Consider the following 23,757-nt stretch of genomic DNA (forward strand, 5'->3'; position numbering starts at 1 on the left):
GACCACCTACTATATACTAAGTCCTTTTTGCTTGTAAGTGTAAGTCAGAATTTCAGGAGCATGAGTTGTCTTTATGATATGATCAAACAAATCTTAAAGTTACCATCTTAGAAAAACTGAACCCTGTATATGACTGGCCACTCTCCAGTCACCATGCAGCCAGGCTCGTGGTGGTGGGAAGAGGGGCAGCTCCAATGTCAGAAGCTGGGAAGCTAAGCCATTTCCAATTATTCCTGACCCTGAGAATCACCGAAGCGGGGAGGGGGGAGGAGGTGTGTGAGAAAACCCTAGAGACATTTCCTCTGTGAGATAGAGGAAATAAAACCCATCCTGAGGCACTAGAAAAGATTCCCAAGCCTTTTATCCTCTATTCTTTCATCTGTTAAATGGGGATAATGATACTTTGTGTTTACCTGCCTCAGAGAGGCATTATCAGGTCTATTTAAAGGCTCTTCCGATGAAAGCTGCTGTGAAATTACCAAGAACAGCTATGATACAGAAACCTAAATACAACAGCAAATCAGCTGGAACAAATTCTCAAGGGAGTTTACTTCTCTGGAAAATTTTAAGAAAAGGGTAGCAGCTCTCCTCTGGGGACTTTTGGGTACCATTCTAGCTGGAAGTTTAGGGAAGGCTAGCTGACTTTCAAAGTTTCCTCCTTGGCCAATCACTCAGGATCTTCCTCTGCTTACTTTTCCCCATGATCTAAGCAATTTCCATCTGAAATTCCTCTTTCAAGTTTTTTCAGACCTTAACTCAGAAACTCTTTTATCCCTGAAAAGAATTGCAAGCAAGGCATTTACCTGTGAGAGAGAAAGAGAGAGGAAAGGGAAGTTATAATGTGGAGAGAATGTGCACCTTAGGTAATAGGGGGATTTCTTTGATAGTTTTTAAAAAGAGAACTGAAGTAGATGATCATTAATGTCAGGCTTTGCTGAAATTCATTTGACAAAGTTATGGAGGGTAGATCCAATGGGAGCAGGAGCACAGAAAACAGGAACACCACTCCTCCATCAGCTCAAGAGAGAGACAACCCAGTTGATTCAGGCTAATAGCAGTTTGACTGGAATATAGAGATAGGTTGAAGAAACATTATGGGTCTAGAATAGGACTTGGCAAAACATCAAAGATAGGAAGAAAAAGGAAGAAGTATCAGGATTATCATAAAACTTGGTGACTTGGGTAAGGTTTAGTGACATCCTTAACAGAGAGAGAGAGAGCAGACCAGAGAATGAGCAGGTTGAATTTATTAATGAGATCTGGATCCACACCACTGTAGAAAACCCAATGGTTTTATATTTTTGTGAAACTTACTTGTGCAGTGAAGATTCTGGCTATTTATAAAAGGCACAACCTAGGGCTTCTGAAAGACTTCTAAGCAATATAAGAAAAAGCCACATTGCAATGATTGATTTTCACATGAGTGATTGATAAGGTTAATAATTATGCAGAATAATAATAGTTATCATTTATCAATTGATAACCATGGGAACTACATAAGTATTTTCCATATGCAACCCAAATGTCAGCTGGTGTCTTCCCGGATCTGGTAAAACTGTTCCAAACCCCACCAATGTCATGGCCTAGGGAAATCCAAAACCCATCCTCAGGTCTGCGAATCCCTGGGGGCTTGCATCTCCCTGGCTTTTCCGCCTCCCAGACCAGATGTGAAATTGCCCATTCACTCACTGCTTGTGTAAAATGCCAAGCCATCATAGGCTTAGTGAAGTCCATTGAAATTGGAGAGGAATGGGAATGAGTCATAACTTCTTCCAATCTTCTCCAGCCTCTCTCTACTGGATTATGTCAGAGGTACCAGTTGTTCTCTCCCTTCACTAGGCAGAGACACGCATTTCCAAGGCATCAGCAGCACAAAGTACTCTTCATTTGTTAAAGGGACTGGCTCTGGAAGGTGGTTTCATTCGTAAGTAGCAACCAATTATTTTCCCATTACACTTAACCCTCATGACATTCCCACTTTACAGATGAAGCAACTAAGGCTTAAAGAGCCCAAGGATATAAACTTATGAAGTGGCAGAAAGAGAATTTAAATTCAGGTCTGGCTGACTTTACATTAAAATTAATGTGGCCTTAGAGGATGGGAAAATGATTATCTACTCCTGTTTGCTTTGCCACTTCAAAACTGCATAGTTTTTCCGTCAAATCTCTATGTTTCAAAAAAAAAAAAAAAAGGCTATGTACTCCTAAAGACCGTATATGAGGAACTCTAGAGTAAAAACCTCAGTGAGTTAGCATTGTTACAGAGAGAATAAGTTAGGATAATTAAAATATCTAAACAATGGAAATACAGCACTGTTATTTTTAAGTAATAAAACTGGGATGGGACATAGGCCACTAGCTTATCAAACCTGCAAATTACACAAAGAAAGAGCTAACACTGATGATAGCGATGAGGAGGAGAATGGTAATGACAGCACTTATCTAGCGCTACTATACATGCTTGGCAGATATTTAATTTAATGAAAAAAACCCTATGCCTTATAAGTCTGTTGTTATCCCTATTTTATAAATAAGGTTAAAAAAGGAAAAGCGGCTGGCCCAAGGTCATTCATCTCAAAACAGCTAAAGCCAGGGGCACCTGAGTGGCTCAGTCCGTTGAGCGTTTAACTTTTGGTTTCAGCCTAGGTCGTGACCTCAGGGTTGTGGGATTGAGCCCCACGTTGGGCTCTGCACTGAACTGAGAGCCTGCTTGGGGTTTTCTCTCTCTCTCCCTCAGCCCCTCCCCCTGCTCGCTCTCGCTCTCTCTCTTAAAAAAAAAAAAAATAAGCCTGTGGTCTTGCCCAAGTTGTAGGACTTATACCCTTAACAACTTAACAACCAGGCTCCCTGTTTCGAGAATCATGATGTTTTCAATAGATGTCCCCTCTAGGATGGAAGTAAGTGCCATGAGGGACAAGGAATTTATACTTCATGTTCCCACCAACAACTCTAGTGTTTAGAACAGTACCTGGAACATAGTAGGAACTCAATTAATAACTGCTAAATAATAAGTGAATTGAAACAAGATATCTAAATCAGTAGAGGATATAAAAACCTTTAAAAATAGTCACGCAAATAATGAATCATGGAACACTACATCAAAAACTAATGATGTAATAACGTATGGTGATTAACATAACATAATAAAAAAATTTTTTTTTTAAATAGTCACGTTGATGTTTAAAATATTTAACGAGAAGAAATATAAGAGGAAAAACCTGGCTGAAAACATTTGGTTTAAAAAAAAATCTGTATTCATAATCCTCTGGAAGCTGAACAGGAACCCAACACTGCACTGTGACCACTAAAAGACTACTGTAACTTTATAAAGCCTTAAAAGATATATATACTTATATATCATATCACATATCATATTTGTTATTTTGTGCACAATTCTGATCACATCTTAAAAAGGGGACAGCGATAGTCTAGAAATACTCAAAGGAGGTGAGTATGACGGTAGGGAAAATGGAAACTTTCTCAGAAAGAAATGAGGATTTTTGACACTCAGTAGAGAAGACATATGGCAACTGTCTTGCAATATTTGAAGCGCTGCCATGACAAAGAGATAGGCACTTGCTCTTTTTTTTCCTAGAAAACTCAGGTAGATTTTCAGGTCAGCATAAGGAGAAAAAATATATTTAACACAACTGTCCAACATCTTTTAACAATTAGGTGCATTTGAAAAACCAAGGTCCATTTTGTTATAAATTGTCAAATTGATAAAAATAATTACCCGTGGAAACAACTATTAAAAAGGTTTCTACGTTATGGAGAGAGGGGGACCAAGTCAGTGACCTCAAGCCTGGCTATATGCTAGTTAGAATCAACTGGAAGACTATGAAACATTATTGATTTTTAAGGCATCATCCCAACTGAATCATAATCTCTGGGAGTGGGGACCCGAGAATCTATATCAAGGATCTAAATTTTGTGGGGCGCCTGGGTGGCTCAGTCGGTTAAGCGTCTGCCTTCGGCTCAGGTCATGATCCCAGGGTCCTGGGATCGAGCCCCGCGTCGGGCTCCCTGCTCAGCGGGGAGCCTGCTTCTCCCTCTCTCTCTGCCTGCCACTCTGCCTACTTGTGTTCTCTCTCTCTGTCAAATAAATAAAATAAAATAAAATAAAATAAAATAAAATAAAATAAAATAAAATAAAGAACCTAAATTTTGTAATCCCCTCAGATGATCCTGGTGGTTCGCCAGGCTTGGGGATCACCGAACTAGGTTACTTCAAAGTTCTCTTCCATCTCTCTGATTTAATGATTCTTAGAAGATCGCAGAATGTTTTAATAAATAAATGAGAAAAGACTTATAATCTGTAAAATGAATTTAGTCTAAGTGTACATAGGTCGCTCTAAAGTACCGCAGACCACCCGATTTCTTCAACAGGTTAAAACTCTCCTTGCAATCCAGTTAATGAAAACTTTTTCCATGTATCATGGAAAGGTAAACTTTATCTGGCCTGTTTCCCAATTATTAAAGTTCCAAATCACTGAAATATAAATAAATGAGACTTTACCGTACTTAGAACACCGGTATGATGAAAAATTTGTTTACACCGGGAGGTTTTAGGTCATCCTTCAATCATTCATCCCCGGAACCAAAGTACATATGCGCGTGAGCACACATGCATACACACACACACACACACAAATGTGACACATGGTAAATGTTGGGCAATTACTGAGATGGAACAAAGGAGACCTTCAAATTCCATCGCCTTTTTAACCTTATATTTTTCTAGGCAAGAATCTGAGAAGCCAAATCAAAGGCATCTAAATACTGTTATTAATCATGACATACTAAGCTCTTTGTCTCTAATTCCTTGTCTTTTAAACACATTACTTTGGTCTAGGCGGTGCTAAGTTGAGGAGTAAAAGGGAGTATTTTGAAAATAGTAACAAATCTGAAGAGATCATATGTAAAGAGCTATACCAAGTAGCCATTTGAAGGAACTCTAATTATTGCAAAAGGGCTACACCTGTAGATTTGTCCTAATCTAAAATTAAACCTGTAAGGCTCTGCTGGAATCATTTAGAAAAGAATAATTGAAACCGCCTTCAGCAAGTTAATTCAGATTCTCCTAATTTTACTTTTCTGGTTCACAAGGTATCTTTTTTATCATGGTGTTTTCAAACTGAAACTCACACACATCAGATAAATAGCATGATAATCAGAGGTTTCAATATCCAATACACACTCATTATTATCTGTCATTATTGTCAGTGTCACTATTATAATTGCACATTGTAAAAAGAATGGAAGCTTTTCCACAGGAATTATTCACATGTATTACTTTCTAGGAGTAATTGAATAGTTGACATTGCATTTATATCAAAGTAAAATATGTGATGGCTTTTCTCATTTGTTTTATTCTTAAGAAACAAGAAATGTAGAGTGATCTCTGTTAGTCCCCTTTATTTGGATCCAGAAAGGTTCAGTTTTATGTAATGTCCAAGTGTATATTTTCTTATAACAAGGCTCAAAAGATCTCCAATATGATTAAAGTGATAATTTTCCAAGAACATATAAGGTAAGAACTGGGTAGTGAAGTCCTCTTAATTAGCTTATATTTATTATATACATGAACTCAACAAGAATCTCAGTAAAAAATACTACTTTTCTTTTTTAACTATTTAATCAGGTTTGGTATGTTGAAATGAAGCCCACATTGTATTGCCAACATCTACAGATTAATAATAATTTACCTTAGAGTTTATGTAGAACTTTCACTTCGTCATTTTATGTAATCCTCATGACAATCCCTTGAAGAAGCAAGTCAGATACTATTAATCTATTTAAAGATGAGAAAACAGAGGCTCCAAAAAGCCAAGTAATTCATACAAAATTACTCTGCTGAGTAGAAAATTAGCCCTAGAGGGGCTCCTGTTTGGCTCAGTCAGCTGAGCGTCTGACTTTGGCTCAGGTCATGATCTTGGGGGTCCTGGGATTCATGAGCCCCATGTCGGGTTCCGCTCAGTGGGGAGTCTGCTTCTCCCTCTCCCTCTGCCCCTCCTCCTGCTGGTTCTCTCTCTCTCTCAAATAAATAAATAAAATCTTAATAAAAAAAAAAAAGGAAAAGAAAATTAGCCCTAGAATCCCGGTCATCTGGGTCTTAATCAGAAGTTATGGTAAAATAAAAATTAAAAAAATAGGGGCGCCTGGGTGGCTCAGTTGGTTAAGCGACTGCCTTCGGCTCAGGTCATGATCCTGGAGTCCCGGGATCGAGTCCCGCATCGGGCTCCCTGCTCAGCGGGGAGCCTGCTTCTCCCTCTGACCCTCCCCCCTCTCATGTGCTCTCTCTTTCTCATTCTCTCTCTCAAATAAATAAATAAAATCTTTAAAAAAAAAAATTAAAAAAATAAATTTGAATTTTAGAAAGATCATAGGCCTGGTAGCATTAAGAGGCCTGGGCCTCAACACCCTTTAGGCCATTTTATTTTACTATGGGAGCCTTCTAACGTCCCTGTAAAATGGAGTTATTTCTGTGCCTTTAAGGCTGTTTTGACAGTCAATGGAGAAAACAGGGAGAAAAACATTCACATGTGTTCTGTGAGTCTATGCGTTCTTTCTTCTGCCCTCTGCTACTTCTCACAGGCTTTATCCTATTTTTGGTTTCTATGTGAATCACCTTCACAAGGTAGAGTTTTAACCTTTAGTTAGACTTAAATAATAGTGATACTGAGTTAGAAAACTGAGTGACACAGGCTTTAGAAACAAAATAATCCAAGGGAAATGCCATAGTAAGTTGAATAAATGATAATACGAATTAGTAATGCAAGGTCATTAGTAATGCAAAACACGGCTCCTTCACAGAAAACACACAACCAGTGAGGGTAGGTAGAATTTCCTTTCCTTCCATGTGATTCTTCATCACATTCCCTGAAGAGGCTGGATGGTTTAGAGATTTATCTTAGTTTACGTGGAGGCTTTCATGGCTGCTACGCTAGCTGGCCCTTTGAATCACGTCACTGTTGGCAGGGGTGAAGGTTGTTACCATTTGCCAACTGCTCAGTGGCTTAGGTATTGGTCGTCTCCGGCCAGTTCTTGGAGGACAGATGGCAGTGCGTGGCTCTTTGGACAGAGAGAACAAGGACTCTAGATCCTCTCCTCATCTGCAGAGATGGTCCATCTAAACTGCTGTTGAAAATCACCCATGTGGATGTGTCCGGGGAAACTGGCCTTATCAATTAAGGAAACAACCCTACAAACATCGCTAAGTCATTCACTTCTCTCCATTTGTCATTCATGAAACACATTTTAAAAGCAGTACCTTTATTTAAATATGAAAACAGAGATTGAATTAGATTGCTTCGGTCCCACTACAGCTTCCCTGAGTCCTTTCCCCTTCCGCCCGAGCATAGCTATCTGGCAGCCGGTAGATGTGTCCTGTCATGACAGCCACAGAATGGCGCCTCCCAGTTGACCAGGAAACGTCGCCACAGGGTACCCAATAGCAGCAACCTAAAAAAGAGTACTTGCTCTCATCTTGACTTGTCTTAGACTCACAGAGTGGTTGATTATTTGGACTAAAATGACAATAATAGAATAGTCTTCTATTAGTTCTGTAACCATGCATTTAGGAGATTACATAGCACATCAATTACATATGTTCTCATTTCAAAATAACAGAAAGCTACTTACTGCACTGAGTTCCCATCACCCCTCTTAGCAGACCACCCCAATCACTGAAATCCTCCAAGTATGGAACACTTTGCTACTGGATTCTAGTTTTGTTTCACAACTACTGGTCTATAAGGCATATGGGTACAGTTCCAAAGTACTTTAGATTCAAAGAAGCGAGGGGGCTTTTTGTGACAAAATTTATATTGCAAGCTGATATTACATTAGGCATCCTTCTGGAAGTACAGCTCCCCCTATCCATGATTGCCTGATAGGAGTTTCTCCAGAAGGCATTTTTTGTACTGAGGCATATACAATGCATTCAATGGCACCAGAGTTTCATTAAAGGAATTCTCCCGTTCCCTTCCATCACATGGAAATGTCATTAACTCTATTAAGTTAACTCTCCGAATGTTAGGTTCTTAACCAACAAACAGTGCTTCTCCACAAGGGCATACTTTGCCAAGCGTCCTTGAATCAGAACGATGGGCCGACTATGTAATAACAGATTGAGAGCCACCACCGCGGGTTGCGATCATATTTAAGAGGAACCCTTTTGTATTTATTGACTTTTTTCCTTCAGTCATGCTTGTTCCGTTTCTTCCACCACCACCTTCAGCCTTTCAGGTAAATGAAAAGTTCAATTATATGTAAAGCGACCGTTAAATCAGCAGGCCCCTCGTGGGGGTCTGGGCCTCCCCTCCCTGCTCCAATCGCAAGTGCGCTCAATCCATTAGCCTTCCTGAGGATCGCACATCCATCAGGTCGAGTGTGCCGGCCAGGGTGCATCTTACAGCTTTTACTGCATATGAGACGTTGCAGGCCTGTTCTCAGGAACTGCCGGGCAGACTGGGAATCACAGTCACGGTTAATAGCAGCGAATTGCCAGCTCTTGATGGGTGGGTAGTCACTCCTTTCAGTGGTTACCCCCTGGGGGAGAAGGTAGAAAAACAGAGGGAGGGAATTAGAGTGACTTTGCACAGTTGAGCAGGTTCATGCGGCTGGATCAGTGGCAAGCATTGGCAGGGCTCCACTCTGGGGAGGCTCAAAACAGCCTCACAGTCTCATTTTTACCAATTGGTGCTGCTGTGTCACGGGTGGTACCCAGGGATGGGGGGTGGAGGGTGGGGGGTTGGGGCAGGGAAGGGAGGGGGCGCTGCGAAGGGGATGAAGGCGGAAGTCTCAGCTAAATTAAACAAACAGAAAGTCTTCTTGATGCTGGTTAACCTTCCCCAGTTAGCCCTGTGCTACTAATCGTACCAAACTGGTATTCGAAGTTCCCTGGGTGATTAAAGAGTTGGCTCACAAACTCTCTGCATAACCTTAATTTTTTCAAGGTTCTTTGAGTGGAGAATGGCTTATAATAATGATTTTGACTAATACGATTTTTGACATGCAACTTTAATGCTTAACCTTAGTACAACTCCAGAGCATTTCATGTGTACTCAGCTGTAAAGAGTGATGATTTAAAGGGATAATATAAGAAAAAGGTCGTTCTAGAATGAACCTCTAACAAATTGCATAAAGGGAGCTTATTATTGCATGAGTATGGGGATATGCTGCTCTTCTGATCATTTTTCTGCTTGGTTCAAAAAAATTGTTGAGACATGAATGGGAGAAGAAACAGGAAAAAATGAAATAGAAATCTGCAAGCAAGGAACATTCTTTTGATGGTTATGATTTCGCGTCGCCACTCAAAAGCCTCTACAATAATGTGGTTATTCATCTCCTCTTTTGTTTTGGGTGAAGAATTCGCTCTAACAAGAAAATGCTGTTATTGGTCGGAGGCTTGCCTCCTGGGCCGGACCGGCTCCCCAGCAACTTGGTTCAGTACTACGATGATGAAAAGAAGACGTGGAAAATACTCACAAGTGAGTGCCCTTCTTTATTTATTTACCCTCCTATTTGTTTCAGCTTAGAGCTGTCTCGATGAATTCGAAAACATGGCTAATCAAATTAGACATTTTGTTGATTTGTTACCCTTTGGAGGTCTGTTTATGTATCACCGGGGATTTAGAGTAAAAGACTAAATTAACATTGCAGTGGTGGCCAATTTGGTAGTCGAATAGGCCTAAATTAAAGTGGCCTAAAAGCACTACATGAGTTTGTGTCTCTGTGACAGAGAGGGGGTGGTCACAGAGATGTGCCGAAAGAAATGCCTCCGTTCTTTTTTTTTTTTTTTTTTTTTTTTTTTTCTTATCGGAAAGTGAAAGGTTGGGTAATAGCCCCAGTAAATTTTCTCACATCTTAAGGGGTGTTTCGCTCATTGTCTTTGAAACTAACACTCATTTCACCTTTTAGACATTTTCTGCTCATTCGTCTTTGGTCTGTAAAACTGGGTCTTAGAGAAACACGCCCCTCAATAGACCAATAATAATAGCTCCACAGTTTGGATGGACAGATCCCGTGGCCTATCCCAGCTGCCTTCAATTGTGCTTACAAACTTCCACCCAAGATTCCCTTCCTCCCCTCCTTAAAGGGTGATTGTGTTTTACAGCAAACCTCTTGCCTTGGGCACTGATATTTGGAACTTATTGTTACGTCGGTTATGATTCCCAATCTGACTCAGTCATGGAATCAAAAATCATCATTTCTTAAGTGCAGCAGGCTGTGTGCACCAGGCCCCTCATGGGCACAGTGGCTGCACTGGTCAATAAAACTAAATTTTAACTGTCAAAATTGCCCAGAGCTGTATAGATAAAATAATAAATGAGTAATTTTGATCCATAAATCAAAGCCATACATTGAAAACCGGCAAAAGAGAAAGTTAGATTTTCTTATAGCATGTGTCTTTTAAGCAGTTATATATTTTATCAGATTTTTAAAAAATCATTTCCTCTCCTCTTACTAAAAGCCCTTTTAAATAATAGAAACAGGACAACAGTTTGCCCATAAGAGCAGAAGAGGCACAAAGACATGTGAGGTGGTGCTTGAAATAATAACATTTCGGAGCTGGCTTACCCCGGCGAGACCGCCAGTAGCATTGTCCAGGATCTGCAGCGAGGAAGCTCCCTGGACACCCATACGCTACGGTTGTAGGAAAGAAGCGGGGGGATAGTAGCAGGAAGCTTAAGGAGAAGGAAGGAATAAAAATCAGTTAGAGATCCTTAAAATGGTTTTCATTCTCTTTTTTGACAAAAGGACTGTTAATAGTGATTTGAACATCTGAATGAGTGACCAAGCTGTATTTTTAAAGTAAAACCAAAGAATCAATTATCTGACACTGATCAATAGAGAAAGCCTACACAGAATAAGACACGGATGCTAGGAAGAGGAGAGAAGAAAAAGGAAAGACAAAAATTCTCGAAGAGAGATGACAGAGACATAGAGGCAAAAGAAGTGATACTCATTCACAAATCCATCTGCTTTCCCAAATACACCAGGCAAAGCCCAATTTGCTACTGGTTTGAAGCTCTTCATTGAAGGCAAGAAGATTAATTAAAACATCATGAATAATACCCAAGAAAAGTCTTAGGTTCGTTTTAAACCTTGTTCAGAGACAGAGTGATCATCCAGTTTGGTCTCCAAACGGGGACACTTCAGAGCATGACATGGGGACCTACTGATTATGCTGGGACAATAGGTATAGACTGGAACATAGGGTCACCCTACTCAAATTTTTCACATTGCCTGATTTAACTCTTTACTTAGAAGGATGTGGTAAGAAGACATGAACTTGAATCAGTCAGACCTGGGTTCAAACCCATGTCTGTGACCTTGAGCCAGGCATGTCAATGTCCCAAGTCATGGCTTCTTCTTCTTCTTCTTCATTTTGTCAGCATCATTGGAGTATTTTTTAAATAAAATTGTGTTTATAAGTCATCTAGCACATAGCGTGAGCTCAACCAATTCCGGGTGTTGTGGCCATTATTAGAACAACACCACCAGTCTGAGCACAAGGACTGTGTGGACCTTTATACCCTAGAGGCGTCAGTCAACTCAAGCTCTCTATGCAGAGGTGAGACAAATTACACTACAACAGATACAGCACTTTGACCCACGGTCCCGGAGCCAGGAACCTATTTTCCGTAGTTTTCCCATGTTGCGTGTGGTGAACTACAGACTCAGAAGTAGAGATAAATGACTGTCAGTTGACTCCATTCACCAGGTTTGAAATGGAAGGAAATACAGACATGAATGTATACAAAAGTTCTTATAAAGGGAGCATACTCAAAGATCTTGAACCTCTTTCCTATAGTCAGGCATGCTTACAGCTTTGAAATAAATGTCTACTCCACTTATACTCTTCATTTCACTGGGACTTGTATTTTCAAAAATAGAGTTTATTACCTGCTGGGCTGTGACTACATGGCCCCAAGTGAAGGCATATTTTTCAGGTTTGTTGGAGAGATATAGACAGTTTATCTGGATGCTTTCTGCTGTTGGTGTGTATTTTTTAATTAAGGCATCTTATTTGACTAATAAATAAGTCAGGTCACTGACAGATTTCCACACTATTTGGGCCATCTAACAATAAAGGAAGAAATGTTTCTCACTGGAATAGAAAAAAAAAAAAATCCAAATTCTCCCTAAATCCAACGAAGCATCTGGGATCACAGAGCTTCCCACTGCCATTCTTTTGACCCTGAAGGGCAGCTAAACTTATTGGCAGGGAGATGAGGATGACAGTTAATGCTAGCAGACAGGGCCCGGCTTGGGTCTGCTTATTTATCAAATGGCTGTCTCCATACCAACTAACAGATAAGCTAACTAGCAAAAACCTAAAACCCGAGGTTAGCTAGAGCCTCTGAATCTTAGAATCCTTTGCCCTCGTGGCTTGAGCAGACATTTCTCAGCCTGTCTCATAAACATGCTCCTTCGAGAAAGATGGCATTCCACAGGCAGGAGCACAGATACCCAGTTAGGGGAGCCACACAGCTTATACGAATTTTATAACAAAGAAGAATGCAAAGGATCTCTTTAGATCTTACGCTGTTATGTTTTAGAATCACAGTTTAAGGGGTACACAAGTAATAATAAATTGAATGGAGGAGGGTGAGTAGAGGAAGAAAGTGGATCTATATCACATAAAGAAAAGAAATCCAGCCGTCAGCCAGTCAGCGGTCTGGTCTACCCAAACAGCAAAGGGAACAGTTACTCTCACAGAAAAGACTGTTTTGGTAACATGCTGACACAGATTGCATTTTTATCCGCTTCTTTGGAAAAATCATTTAATATAACATTAAATAATTAATGTTGAGAAGAGTGACAGGGCTCCGTGGTCTCTCGTAGAAAAAGTACTGGGAAATAACATGTAAAAATGACTGTAAAGTCCTTTTGTCAGTGTAAAATGTTAAGTAATAACAGTAAAATTGGCATTGTTTTTCTCTCGACTGTTAATAATAGAAGGGAAGTTGAGATGCACTTTCGTTCATTTTTATTTTACAGTACTGCTTCCCCTGCATTTCTCACTCCTGCACGCAGTCTCCCGTTTCATTCTTAACTTATTAGAAAGCAGTACAGGAGACCTGAATACTAAAATGGCCAGCACAAAAAACATGCCTCTTGCACTTTGCAGGCCCTAAATCCTTGGTGTGAAGACCAAACCAAACAATTCCCATGGCTACTTTAGACTTTTTTACCACACATCAAAGTTCTTGTGAAGTCCACATGTAGAAGGTCCCCCCCGCCCCCGCAAGGGACAGCACTGAGGGGCCATCTACTTTCTTCGTGCTCCCCATGGGCCGAGTCCTTCGCTGGTGGAGAAAGGTGTTTCCTGGGGACTGACTTCCTTCTTCCTGCATTTCAGATGAGACATTCTACTTGTTAGGTGCTTGTTACCGCTTTCTGTGAGCAAGGAGGGGGAAGAGGACTTCAGAACAAAGATCTGTCCTTCCATGTGCCCATGACGACTTCCCTTTAATAACGTTAGGATGAAAATTAGAAGAACTAACTTAGAAAGGCATCTTCCTCCTTCTGGCCACCTCAGTTCTCTTTGCCAGAGGTAGGGGGAAATGCCTTTTTTCCCCTCTTCCTTTCAATTGATTTGTGGCTCTATTCTCTACCTGGTAGTGCAGGGGTTGGGGGCCTTGTATTTTTCAGTGGCAGGACATAAAGGAAACCACCGTGTGGAGATTTCCTGGGCCATCTCCTCTCATCCCTGGAGGACATTGAATTTGATCCCATCCACACGGGAGGGGTTCTGAGTCTGGGTGTCAGTGATTTCTTTTAGGAGAGTCACAAATATCAGAAGCTGGTGGACTCTCCATTCTTTTTTTTTTTTTAAGAGTGGGGAGGGCCTGAGGGCGAGGGAGAGAGAGAATCCCAAGTAGGCTCTATGCCCAGTGCAGAGCCCGACCATGGGGCTCGATCTCCTGTCCCTGAGATCATGACCTAAGCTGAGATTAAGAATCGGCTGCTCAACCCAGGTGCCCCTTCATTCTTTTTTAAAAATATACTGCCCAGGGATGCCTGGGTGGCTCAGTCGGTTTAAACATCTGCCTTTGGCTCAGGTCGTGATCCCAGGGTCCTGGGATCGAGTCCTGCATCGAGCTCCCTGCTGAGTGGGGAGTCTGCTTCTCTCTCTGTCTGCCGCTCCTCCTGCTTGTGCTTTCTCTCTCTCTTTCTCTTTGACAAATAAATAAATAAAATCTTTTAAAAAATAAAATAATATATACTTTCCATAAATGTTGAAGGACTAGTACCAAGGAAGCAAATCTTATATAAGACAGTGAACTTCAGTTCCAAAAGATACATACAGGTTTGATCATATCTGATACCTAATAATTGCTGATTATTCAGGAAATAATAAGGCTGCACACTGATACTTTCACCTGGACCTCTTTCCTTGACCCCTCTGTTTCTTGACTTCAGTTTATTTCTTTGAGGATATGTTGGAGGGAAAGTCAAGTTAGTCAAAAGCTAATAATCATTTCTTATGATTATTTATTTAGAAAGAAATAAAAAGTAAATTCAATTGAGGGTTTTATACCTGTGGGTTTCCTTTATTTATATTATCTTTAGACCTAAACCCCACAAATTATTTAATTTTAGTTAATTTCATTTCATTTCTAGACAGGGATGCAGAATCCATAGACAGTGCATTTCTCATTGCAGGAAAACCTCACAAAACAAGTAGGTGCTTCCAGAATGACTCTGAAACTGCCTGGGAAGAATTTAGACTTATTTATAGACTTCATTCCTTCATATAACAAGCAATTATTGAATACCCACTCTGTGCTGGGTGGGAGGGTAGAATATGGATAGGACCATCTCTCCTCTCAAGAACCTAAAGAGGCAAATACAGTAGGGAGTGTTAAGGAATAGAGAGGGGAGGCTCAGGGTGCTATGGGGGGAGCAGAGAAAAAAGGCCCCTAATCTAAATATGAAAGGTTAGGGAAGCTTTCCTCAAAGTGACCTTCTGTAAAGTTGACAAGATGGGTAGGAATTATCAAGGCAAAGAAGCGGATGAAAAAGTATTCTAGTAAGAGGGTCTAGTACTGGGAATGCCAAAAAGCAAGACAGAGTTGGTGCCTTCTAAAAACTGAAATGAATTTGTGCATCTATAGGAGAGAGTGAGGCTGGGAAAGTAGGTGGTGGGGCTGGAGGATTAAGCAAGAACCGTATTCTATGGGACTATTTCATGGAATTGTTAAGATCGGTTTAAGAAGTAAGAACTGAGTGGGGCGCCTGGGTGGTTTAGTCGGGTAAGTGTCCGACTCTTGATTTTGGATCAGGTCATGATCTCAGGATCATGATCTCAGAATTGTGAGATCAAGCCCCACATCAAGCCCCACATTGGGCTCTGCTGGGTGTGGAGCCTGCTTAAGGTTTTCTTTCTCCCTCTCCCTCTGCCCCTCCCCCCTCTAAAAAAAAAAGTAAGAACTGAGTGGTGTTAGTGAAAACATAATGATCTAAAGACTTTATACAGTAACATGACAGTTGTCCTTTATTAGCTTGGAACTTTTTATTTCAGTTCATGGAGTGATTGTTTCCATGACTTTGGACAAAGAGGAAGGAGAGAGAATTGTGTTTGGACTTTTTAAATATGTTAGCATCTAATTTTACCTTCAATGAGCTCAATTCTAATTTGAGATACATGGCTGCACATTGCTATATATCTTGAATTATTTGCTACTGTGTATTCATGCACCAGTGCATTAGTGGATTTTTCATAGATTTTTTTTAAAAAATATGTGTGGTGGTCACTTACAAAATACTGTATTTCGAGGAAGTTGGGTGCCTGGAAAAACTAGTTGACTTTATTTCTGGTTTATACCTCCCTTGAATATAGCAATTGCTTTTTCTCCAGAGAACAGCATGTATACAAATAATTCTGATGCTTTCTTTACATACAAGCTGCGGTACTTGCTACTGAGTCTAGTATAAAGGGGGTATGAGTCATATTTGCTGCTTAAATGTGCTCTGTGTCATTCCTAGGCAAATTGCAGACTAAGTCTGGCAAGCCAATGAATGTGAATACTAAGAGATTAGATGATCTCCTTTCCCAGCCCTCTCATTTTACACATTAATTTCATTCATTCGATAAATGTAATTGATATCTTCTATGTAGCAGCCATTGTTCTCAATACAGAGAAAACAAGGCTGAGTCAAAGAAAATATTATCATGCCTTCACCAATCTTAGAGCTGGGGGGGGTACCATCATTAATAAATAATCTCAGATAGTGATGTATAATAACAAAATGTGATAGTCATCTGAAGGAAGAGCATAAAGGTGTAAAAGGTATGTAAGATCTCGAACTGGAGAGACCTGATCTAGTTTAGACTTCCTGGAGAGTTGTCACCAAAGAAGAGGCATTTGAGCTGAGAACTGAAGGATGAGACAGAGTTAGCCAAGTAAAGATGTGAAAGGAAGATTGCTCCCGGTTAGTTAATAATCAGTACGAAGACCCTGTGGAAAGAAGATGCATGGCTGAAGTCAAAGAGTTGGGGGAAGAAAGAGGACACGTGGCTAAAGACATTCGCAGAAACCGGACCATTGTAGGCTCTTCTATGGCAGGTTCACAAATTTGGCTTTTACTTTAAGTGACTGAAAGAGAGAAGGTATCATACGCAGAGTCACCCGATGATTTAGTGGCAGGATGAGGAATAGAACACTGGTCTGTGTATTTCCATCAAGCGGAGCTGCCTCATGTACCACACCAATCTGTCTCACCAACAAGTGCCATTAGTCAAGAATCCAAGCAGATGAATGGGATTTAATCTGTGCTGACCCATTTCACTCATGAAAATCTAAATGGATCCAATGTACTTGTCACAGTACCACATTTAGAGAATAAAACTAGTAAGGTTAATTGAATGAATATCCTACTCCTAGAGATTAAGAATATTATCTTGGTTTATGGACTAAACTACAAGTTATGATATGCAAGTGATAAAATTTGCATTTAATATTATTGACAAGTCATAATTCAATGCAAATTTCTTGACATTTTTAACTCTGTCTTTGAAGCAGTGTCAAAAATGAAACAACAAAACACACACCCCCCCACACACACACACACACATACACACACACAGCACCACATCTTTCGGGACAGATAGATCTAAATTGAAATACACCCCCAGGCACTTGCTGACTGAGCCCTTAGTATGCTGCTTTCACTCTGATCCTTCTCATCTGCAAAGTGAATATAATTCTACCCGCCTCTTAAGAGTTATTGAGAGAATTAAATCAAATAATACAAATAAGGCTGTAGGCTCAGTATCGGGAAGATAGTTGTTCCTCAAAAAATTTTTATTCTCTTTTAGTCTATTTTGCATATAGCCAACAGAGGAAAGCAAAAGATTAAATCTTGCCTTCTGCTCTTATCATCAGGAGTTTGAGAAAGAAGACAGACCTTGATTCAGAATGAAATTTCTATCTATTTCTAGCATGAAGCCATGTGTATCAGTCAGGATGGGCTAGATTATGCTGTGGTAAGAAACAATTCCAAAATCTCAGGGGCTTAAGCCAAAAAAAATGTATTTCTCACTCCTGCTACATGTCCAACACAGGTTGACAGAGAGTACCTGTTCATCAGAGTCATTTAGGGATCCAGATATATGGGGCTGCATCTTAACATGGATCTCTATCATCAACGCAGTGGGGGAAGAATGTGCGGCAGTGTCTTACACTGGCAATTAAAAGTGACATTTAGCATTTATGCTCAATCACAAGACCACACCCCATTTTAAGGGGACAGGGAAGTGTAATCTTCCCGGGGTTCAGGAAGAAGAGGATCGAAGTATCTGGTGAACAGAGCAATGTGCCTACTATAATCTGTCCTCCTGGACATTAAATATTCCATGTACTCTCCTTGCCATGCTCAAAGTATACTTGCTCCTCCACACAAAGGAGATCACCACAAATCATCAAGCTCAGCATTGATCTCTGAGTGATGGACAATCATCCCAGTATCAGGCTCATTTGTTCTTGATCTTGATCTGGAAACAAACTAAACAATCAAATTACCTAGTTTCCTCCCGAATCCTGCACGGTGATGGATTAGGGACCGGATCAGCACAATAAACATTTTCATTTGGAAAGAGCATAGCAATTTAGGAATCCCATCAAACAGACATTTTGAAGGGTGCCTATCCAACGTTGTGTTCCTTGATTAGGGCCCTCCCTAGTTCTGCTCATTGTCCTTTGTTCATGACCTGAGCTGAAGGCAGATGCTTAACCGACTGAGCCACCCAGGCATCCCAAAAATCCCCAATCTTACTGGCTTATTTCTTTTCATGTCACCGGTCTATGGTAGGTTTGCTGGAATCTCTGTTCTACTTCTTCTTATACCAGTCCTCAGGTTCATGACAGATCCACGATTTGACTATTCACTCTTGCCGTGGCAAGGGAGAGGACAATTTCACTCTGACTCTTTAAGCTTCTGCTCTGACTTTAGCACATTTTATTGGCAAAATAAATCACCTAGTCACACCTAACTTCAAAGTGGGTGGAAAAGTGCAATCCTCCCAAACTCTCAGAAGGATTACCAAAATATTTCTTTAATAGCCGTAATGATTACAAACCATGCACCCTTAGGTTCAACAAATAATTTGATGCACTGTTCTTATCACATGCAAAATATCCTCACTCCTATGAACAGTTATGAGTTAGAAGAGATAGCTCGCTGCTCCATGCATCTCTCTATCTGTTCCTGTCTCGGTATGACTTCATCTTCAGGACCGATATTTATTCACAGAAGATTGGATGCCTCTATATTAAAGGAAATATTTAAAAACACATCCCAAATATTATAATGCATTGGGGGTGGAATTTTTAAAATTTTGCCTCCCCTCAAATAGTTTAATTATCTCTGACTTTCTGTGATTTTTACTATTTCTACTGCTTATTATATATACGTAAACTACTACACATCTATAATATGGATATGCAAACATGTATATAGATAAAAATTGCATAGACACACATAATTCCCATAGAACAAAAGGGTTTTTATCATTTAAAGAGAACTCATTAAAAAAAGAATTGAAATGACTTTCAAAATTACAACAAAAAAATGGAAAGATAATTGGGGTGAGTGATTATTATATGCAAATATCTCCATCAAAATAAAGGAGTAATTAAGGCAAAGTGCAAATAAGCAAACTGCTCCTTTTCAGATCCCTGAGATCACTTTGCACTGGAGTTCAGAAGTAAATCTATATTTCATGACTATCTGGTCAGTTAGAAATTGGTTTTATGTGTCATACACAAGATGACCTCCCGACTGGGGAACGATCACTCTGATCACACCTTTGTATTTATTAATTATCCTGTTTTTGATGGAGCAAACAGTTGTATTTCATGGAAGTTACCCTAAAAGCCTGGCCACATTCATCTGCTTAACAATGGTTTTGTTGAAAGGGGAGTGCTGAGCAGACACTTTCTTACCTCTGTGTCTGGATGCCAAGGCAAACTACTGCTCCTTACAGTGTGTGCTAATTATTAATCCTACCAGCATGCCTTGTTTGGTCATTAAGTCATAATTTCTTTAAAAAAAAATTAAGATTGAACTCCAGTTATTTAGCTAGAACAATAATCATTGCGAATTTCAAAGACAAAAATCTTCCCACATTTTTATGTCGAGAACCGCAAAGTGCTTTCAGAAAACCCTACTGCTAAGGCAATGATGTATCGCTTTTGCTTTCATTATATGTTTTTAATCAGAGCATGACTTCACACTAGACAAAGCGATGCTTTATGCATGGTCTCACTTGTTTTTGCTAAAATCTTTTGACATGATTAATTTTACTTTAATGCTTTTGTCTTGTTGTAATGGTAAGGATGATGGGTATAAACCAAGCAAAAATACATGCTTTCCTATTATAATGCCTCTGAGCATTAAAAATATCTTAGATGAAAGGGAAAAAAAAAATCACAGGAGACTGGTCCGACTGGAATTAAATTTCTTGCTACCTGAACACAGAGTACATGAGATTAAAAAAAATGATTCAGTCATTGTTTTTAGTTTTATTTTTGGTATTTTTTATAGCAATTTATTCATCTGTATGATTGGATCTGAAGAGGAGGAAAGAGATTGTGGCTCACAGATTTTTTTATCTCATTTGTCGCCTTGTAGCATTTACTTCCCTCTCAATATTAAGGGACCAAAATATTAACCAATTTTATACGAGGTGTACCTCGGCCAGATGAAGGTAAAGCAGACCATACTTCTCCAGGGTGATGCCTGGCATTGGATAGAGGCGAGTTTTCAGCTATGCTAATTTTCGGTCTAAAAGAATTAATACAGTATCCTTTGTCCAAATTACAGAAAAGCAGTGATGTAAATGATTTTATGAAGAAAACAGTAGGCCATTCAGCAAGTGAGATTTGCCTTGTGAGCAGCTGTCCAAGTATAAATTCCACCATAGTCACTTTTCCTTTTTCTTTAATAAATGATGGAGTTGTTTGCCCATATTACAAGAATATGGAACTTTCCTTTTTTCTACACAACCTGTCCGCTCGCTTTACTTGCCTCCCAAACAAATCTTATTACCAATAATAATATCATCCAGCGTGGTCCAATAGAATTTTATGCGATGGTGGAAATGTTCTTTCAAACTTCAAAGTCCAATACAGTAGCCACTCACCACATGTCACTACTGAGCACCTTAAATGTGGCTACGACAGAGAAACTGAGTTTTGGATTTCATTTAATTTTTTTAAATTTCCACTTACAATCACGTCCTGTGGCAAGTGGCTTCTGTGTCAACAGCACAGCTCCAGATGACAGAAAGGTTTGTGATGCTCACATTTACTCTGGAGAGCTGTCTGCCACCCAGCCTTGCCGGCCCAAACCTGTTCCCCTCTGTGTCAGGAAGAAAACAGGTGACCCTATGAAATAACTGAACTCAAAGAACACCCAAGGAACCACAGGCGAGCCCTCTTCTAGATACTGAGTTTCACCTTTTAATGTCTCATTCTCTTCTTCCACAAGTCCCCACTTTCTCATCTAGATTACTGGGGTATTCATTTCCTGGAGCTGCCATAACAATACCAAAAACTAGGTGACTTAAAACAACAAAGTGTATGTCTTTCGGTGCTGAAGGCTAGAAGTCTAAAGTCAAAGTGTCAGCAAAGCTACGGGCCCTTCCAAAGACAGGAGGGGAGAATGCTTCCTCTCTTCTTCCTGGCTTCTGACGGCTTCTGGCAATGCTCAGGATTCCTTGGTTTGTAGCTTCATTCCTCTCTGCCTCGTCTTCACAGACTCCTGCCCTGTGACCCTCTCCTGTTTCCAAATCTTTTCTCCTTTCTTTCGTAAAAACATCTGTCATTGGCTAATCCAGTCTGACCTCCTCTTAACTTGATTACATTTGCAAAGACCCTACTTCCAAAGAAGTTTATGTTCACAGATCCTGGGGGTTAGGACTTAAACCTATGTTTTTGGATAACACAGTTGACCTCACTACCCCTAGCAAATGACACAGATAAGGAAAAACACAACAAAACAGACACTTACTATGTGGAAGGCACACAGTCTAGTCACTTCACTAGCGTTTACTCATTTAATTCTTACACCACCACTAGGGTATTAGGCACTATGATTATTTCTGCTTGAGATGAAGAAATGGAAGCACAGAGATATCAAGTCATTTGCTCAAGGTCACACGGATGGTAAATGGCAGAGCCAAAATGTGTACCCAAATAAAGCTCCAGAGTCTGCACCCTTGTGTTTCTCATTACTGGAGTAATCACAGAGTGTGGATTGTAAAAAGAGTTAAAGGTGAAGCAAGACTGGACAGGCCACTTCAGCACTTTATGCAGAATAAAATGGAATATTCTCTGCACAAATTGAATATATTAATATCATAAATATGCATATTTGTTTAACTTTCCGCTATCCCCTTTGTTATTAATTAAAGATTAAAGGAAAAACATCGTATTGAGTTATTCCTGGGGAAAATCATTCTAGAATGAGGTGACCTTCCCTTCCAGGGGACTCGCAACTCCTGCCACTGCTCTCTGTGTGTACCTCTCCACTGGCAGAAATCATAGTTGTAGGATCTGTGTTTGCTAAAGAGGGAAAAGCTGTGCATGTCCGCTTTCTTGCTTGTCTGTTTCGTCTTGTACTAATGACGCAGACGGCCTCCTTTGTCTGAAGCGTGTTGGTAAATCTCAGATCTTCGTTTCCTGTCCGGTCATAAATTTGTTTGAAGTGTTTCATTACTGTAATCACTAAGTTTACCAAATACCAGTAGCTGCTCTTGTGTGTGCATAAACATTTCCTAGGATTAAATTATTTCTTCCACTTTAAAGCTTTCGTTTTTGAAGAAAAAAAAAAAAGATAGAGCTTGCTTTTTCGTCTTTATTCTTGTCAAAAACCCAAGTCCTTTTTTCCCACCTGAGTGATAATCAAAAGATCTATGTGCAGATGAATTAAGGAGAATTGTAATGGTTATGTGCTTTCAATCTTATTATTAAATTTGCAAGGTCTGATATCTTACATTGTGTTTGTCACAAATACATGTAAATGGGTTTCTAGATCTAGTTCAGAAAATAACCCAGGATGGTTCTATTTCGTGTGCATGTATCTCTGTTGTCCAGTTCGTTTGCTAATCTCTGCATAGGGGTGTCATCGCCATCTGGTCTCCGCCTTGAACTGAAAAGCTTAGTACATGTGAGTCCAGGATGAAGCCAGAAGGGGGCACTATCAAGCACTCTCCCTAGACAGAACAACCTTTCCTGACCTTTGGAAAATTGTTAAGTTTCCCATACCATCTTTTCAAAAAGAAAACAGAAACATGAAATACATATCTTTTTAAGAAGCAACTTCTGTTCTTTTTTCCAAGTTTAGTCACTTACAAATACGATGGCCAATGCCTGATTGTACCATGATCTGAGGAAAGCCAAAGAAAAGAGTTTAATTCCCTCTACAGCTCCACAGGCTCCATATGGACGGAATTCTTTTTCCAAGCCAGGGGCTGTGCCCTACAGCTTCATATAGGCATCTGTGACTCTTGGTAAGGCAAGCCCACTGAAAGAGAGGATGGAATGGCACGAATCCATTAACACTGCTGAAAAATAACAGGACATTGATTCTGCTGGAAGTAGGTTAGTAGCATCATCCTCGTGCATGTTGCTTCCTTAAGCAGAACTGATGGGGGCTTGGAGGGCACAAAGCAGTACCTTCTGAGGTCTTCTGAGTTTCACTTGTTTACGGTGTATAATACGTCACTTGACAGAATGCAAACGCATGAATATAAACACATGTCCCAGAATAAATAATTTCTACCACAACTTTTCCCTTTGAGAAAAAAATATGTTAGTAGTAGTTGTCTATCCAGGGGTCAATGAACTTTTTCTGTGTAGGGCCAGATAGACCTGGGCATGCTTTCCAAATGTGAGGACTGGATAGGGATATTACCCAGGGTTGTTATGAGGATAAAATGTATCCAGTAAATACACTTATAAAGTTCCATCATCCTGGAGAGCCCTCAGTACATGCCTACTCTGATCCTTAAAGTCACACGGACAAGATAAAAGCAGTACAAGGTTGAGTTGAAGAGGTAGAAGACAACTGGGGTTTTGCAGCCATAAGGCCTCTGTCACCACTATTCGTCTCTGCCATTGTAGCATCAAAGCAGCCGTAGACGGACACAGAAATGAACAGGCGGGGCTCTGTTCCAGGAAAGCTTTATTTATAAAAATAGGTGGAGAGCTGCATTTGACCTGCAACCTGTAATTTGCC

At 40.1% G+C, this 23,757-nt stretch overlaps 1 protein-coding gene across 1 annotated transcript in view; it reads left to right on the forward strand.

Moving 5' to 3' along the window:
- KLHL14 (kelch like family member 14) overlaps window positions 1-23,757 on the forward strand; it is a 93,642-nt gene that overhangs the window by 19,270 nt on the left and 50,615 nt on the right. The window contains exon 2 of the mRNA XM_021686288.1: window positions 9,373-9,494. Within this exon, the coding sequence (XP_021541963.1) occupies window positions 9,373-9,494 (122 nt within the window). The remainder of the gene's footprint in view (window positions 1-9,372; window positions 9,495-23,757) is intronic.

Source organism: Neomonachus schauinslandi, chromosome 14, assembly GCF_002201575.2.
Source record: "Neomonachus schauinslandi chromosome 14, ASM220157v2, whole genome shotgun sequence".
Lineage (NCBI taxonomy): Eukaryota > Metazoa > Chordata > Mammalia > Carnivora > Phocidae > Neomonachus > Neomonachus schauinslandi.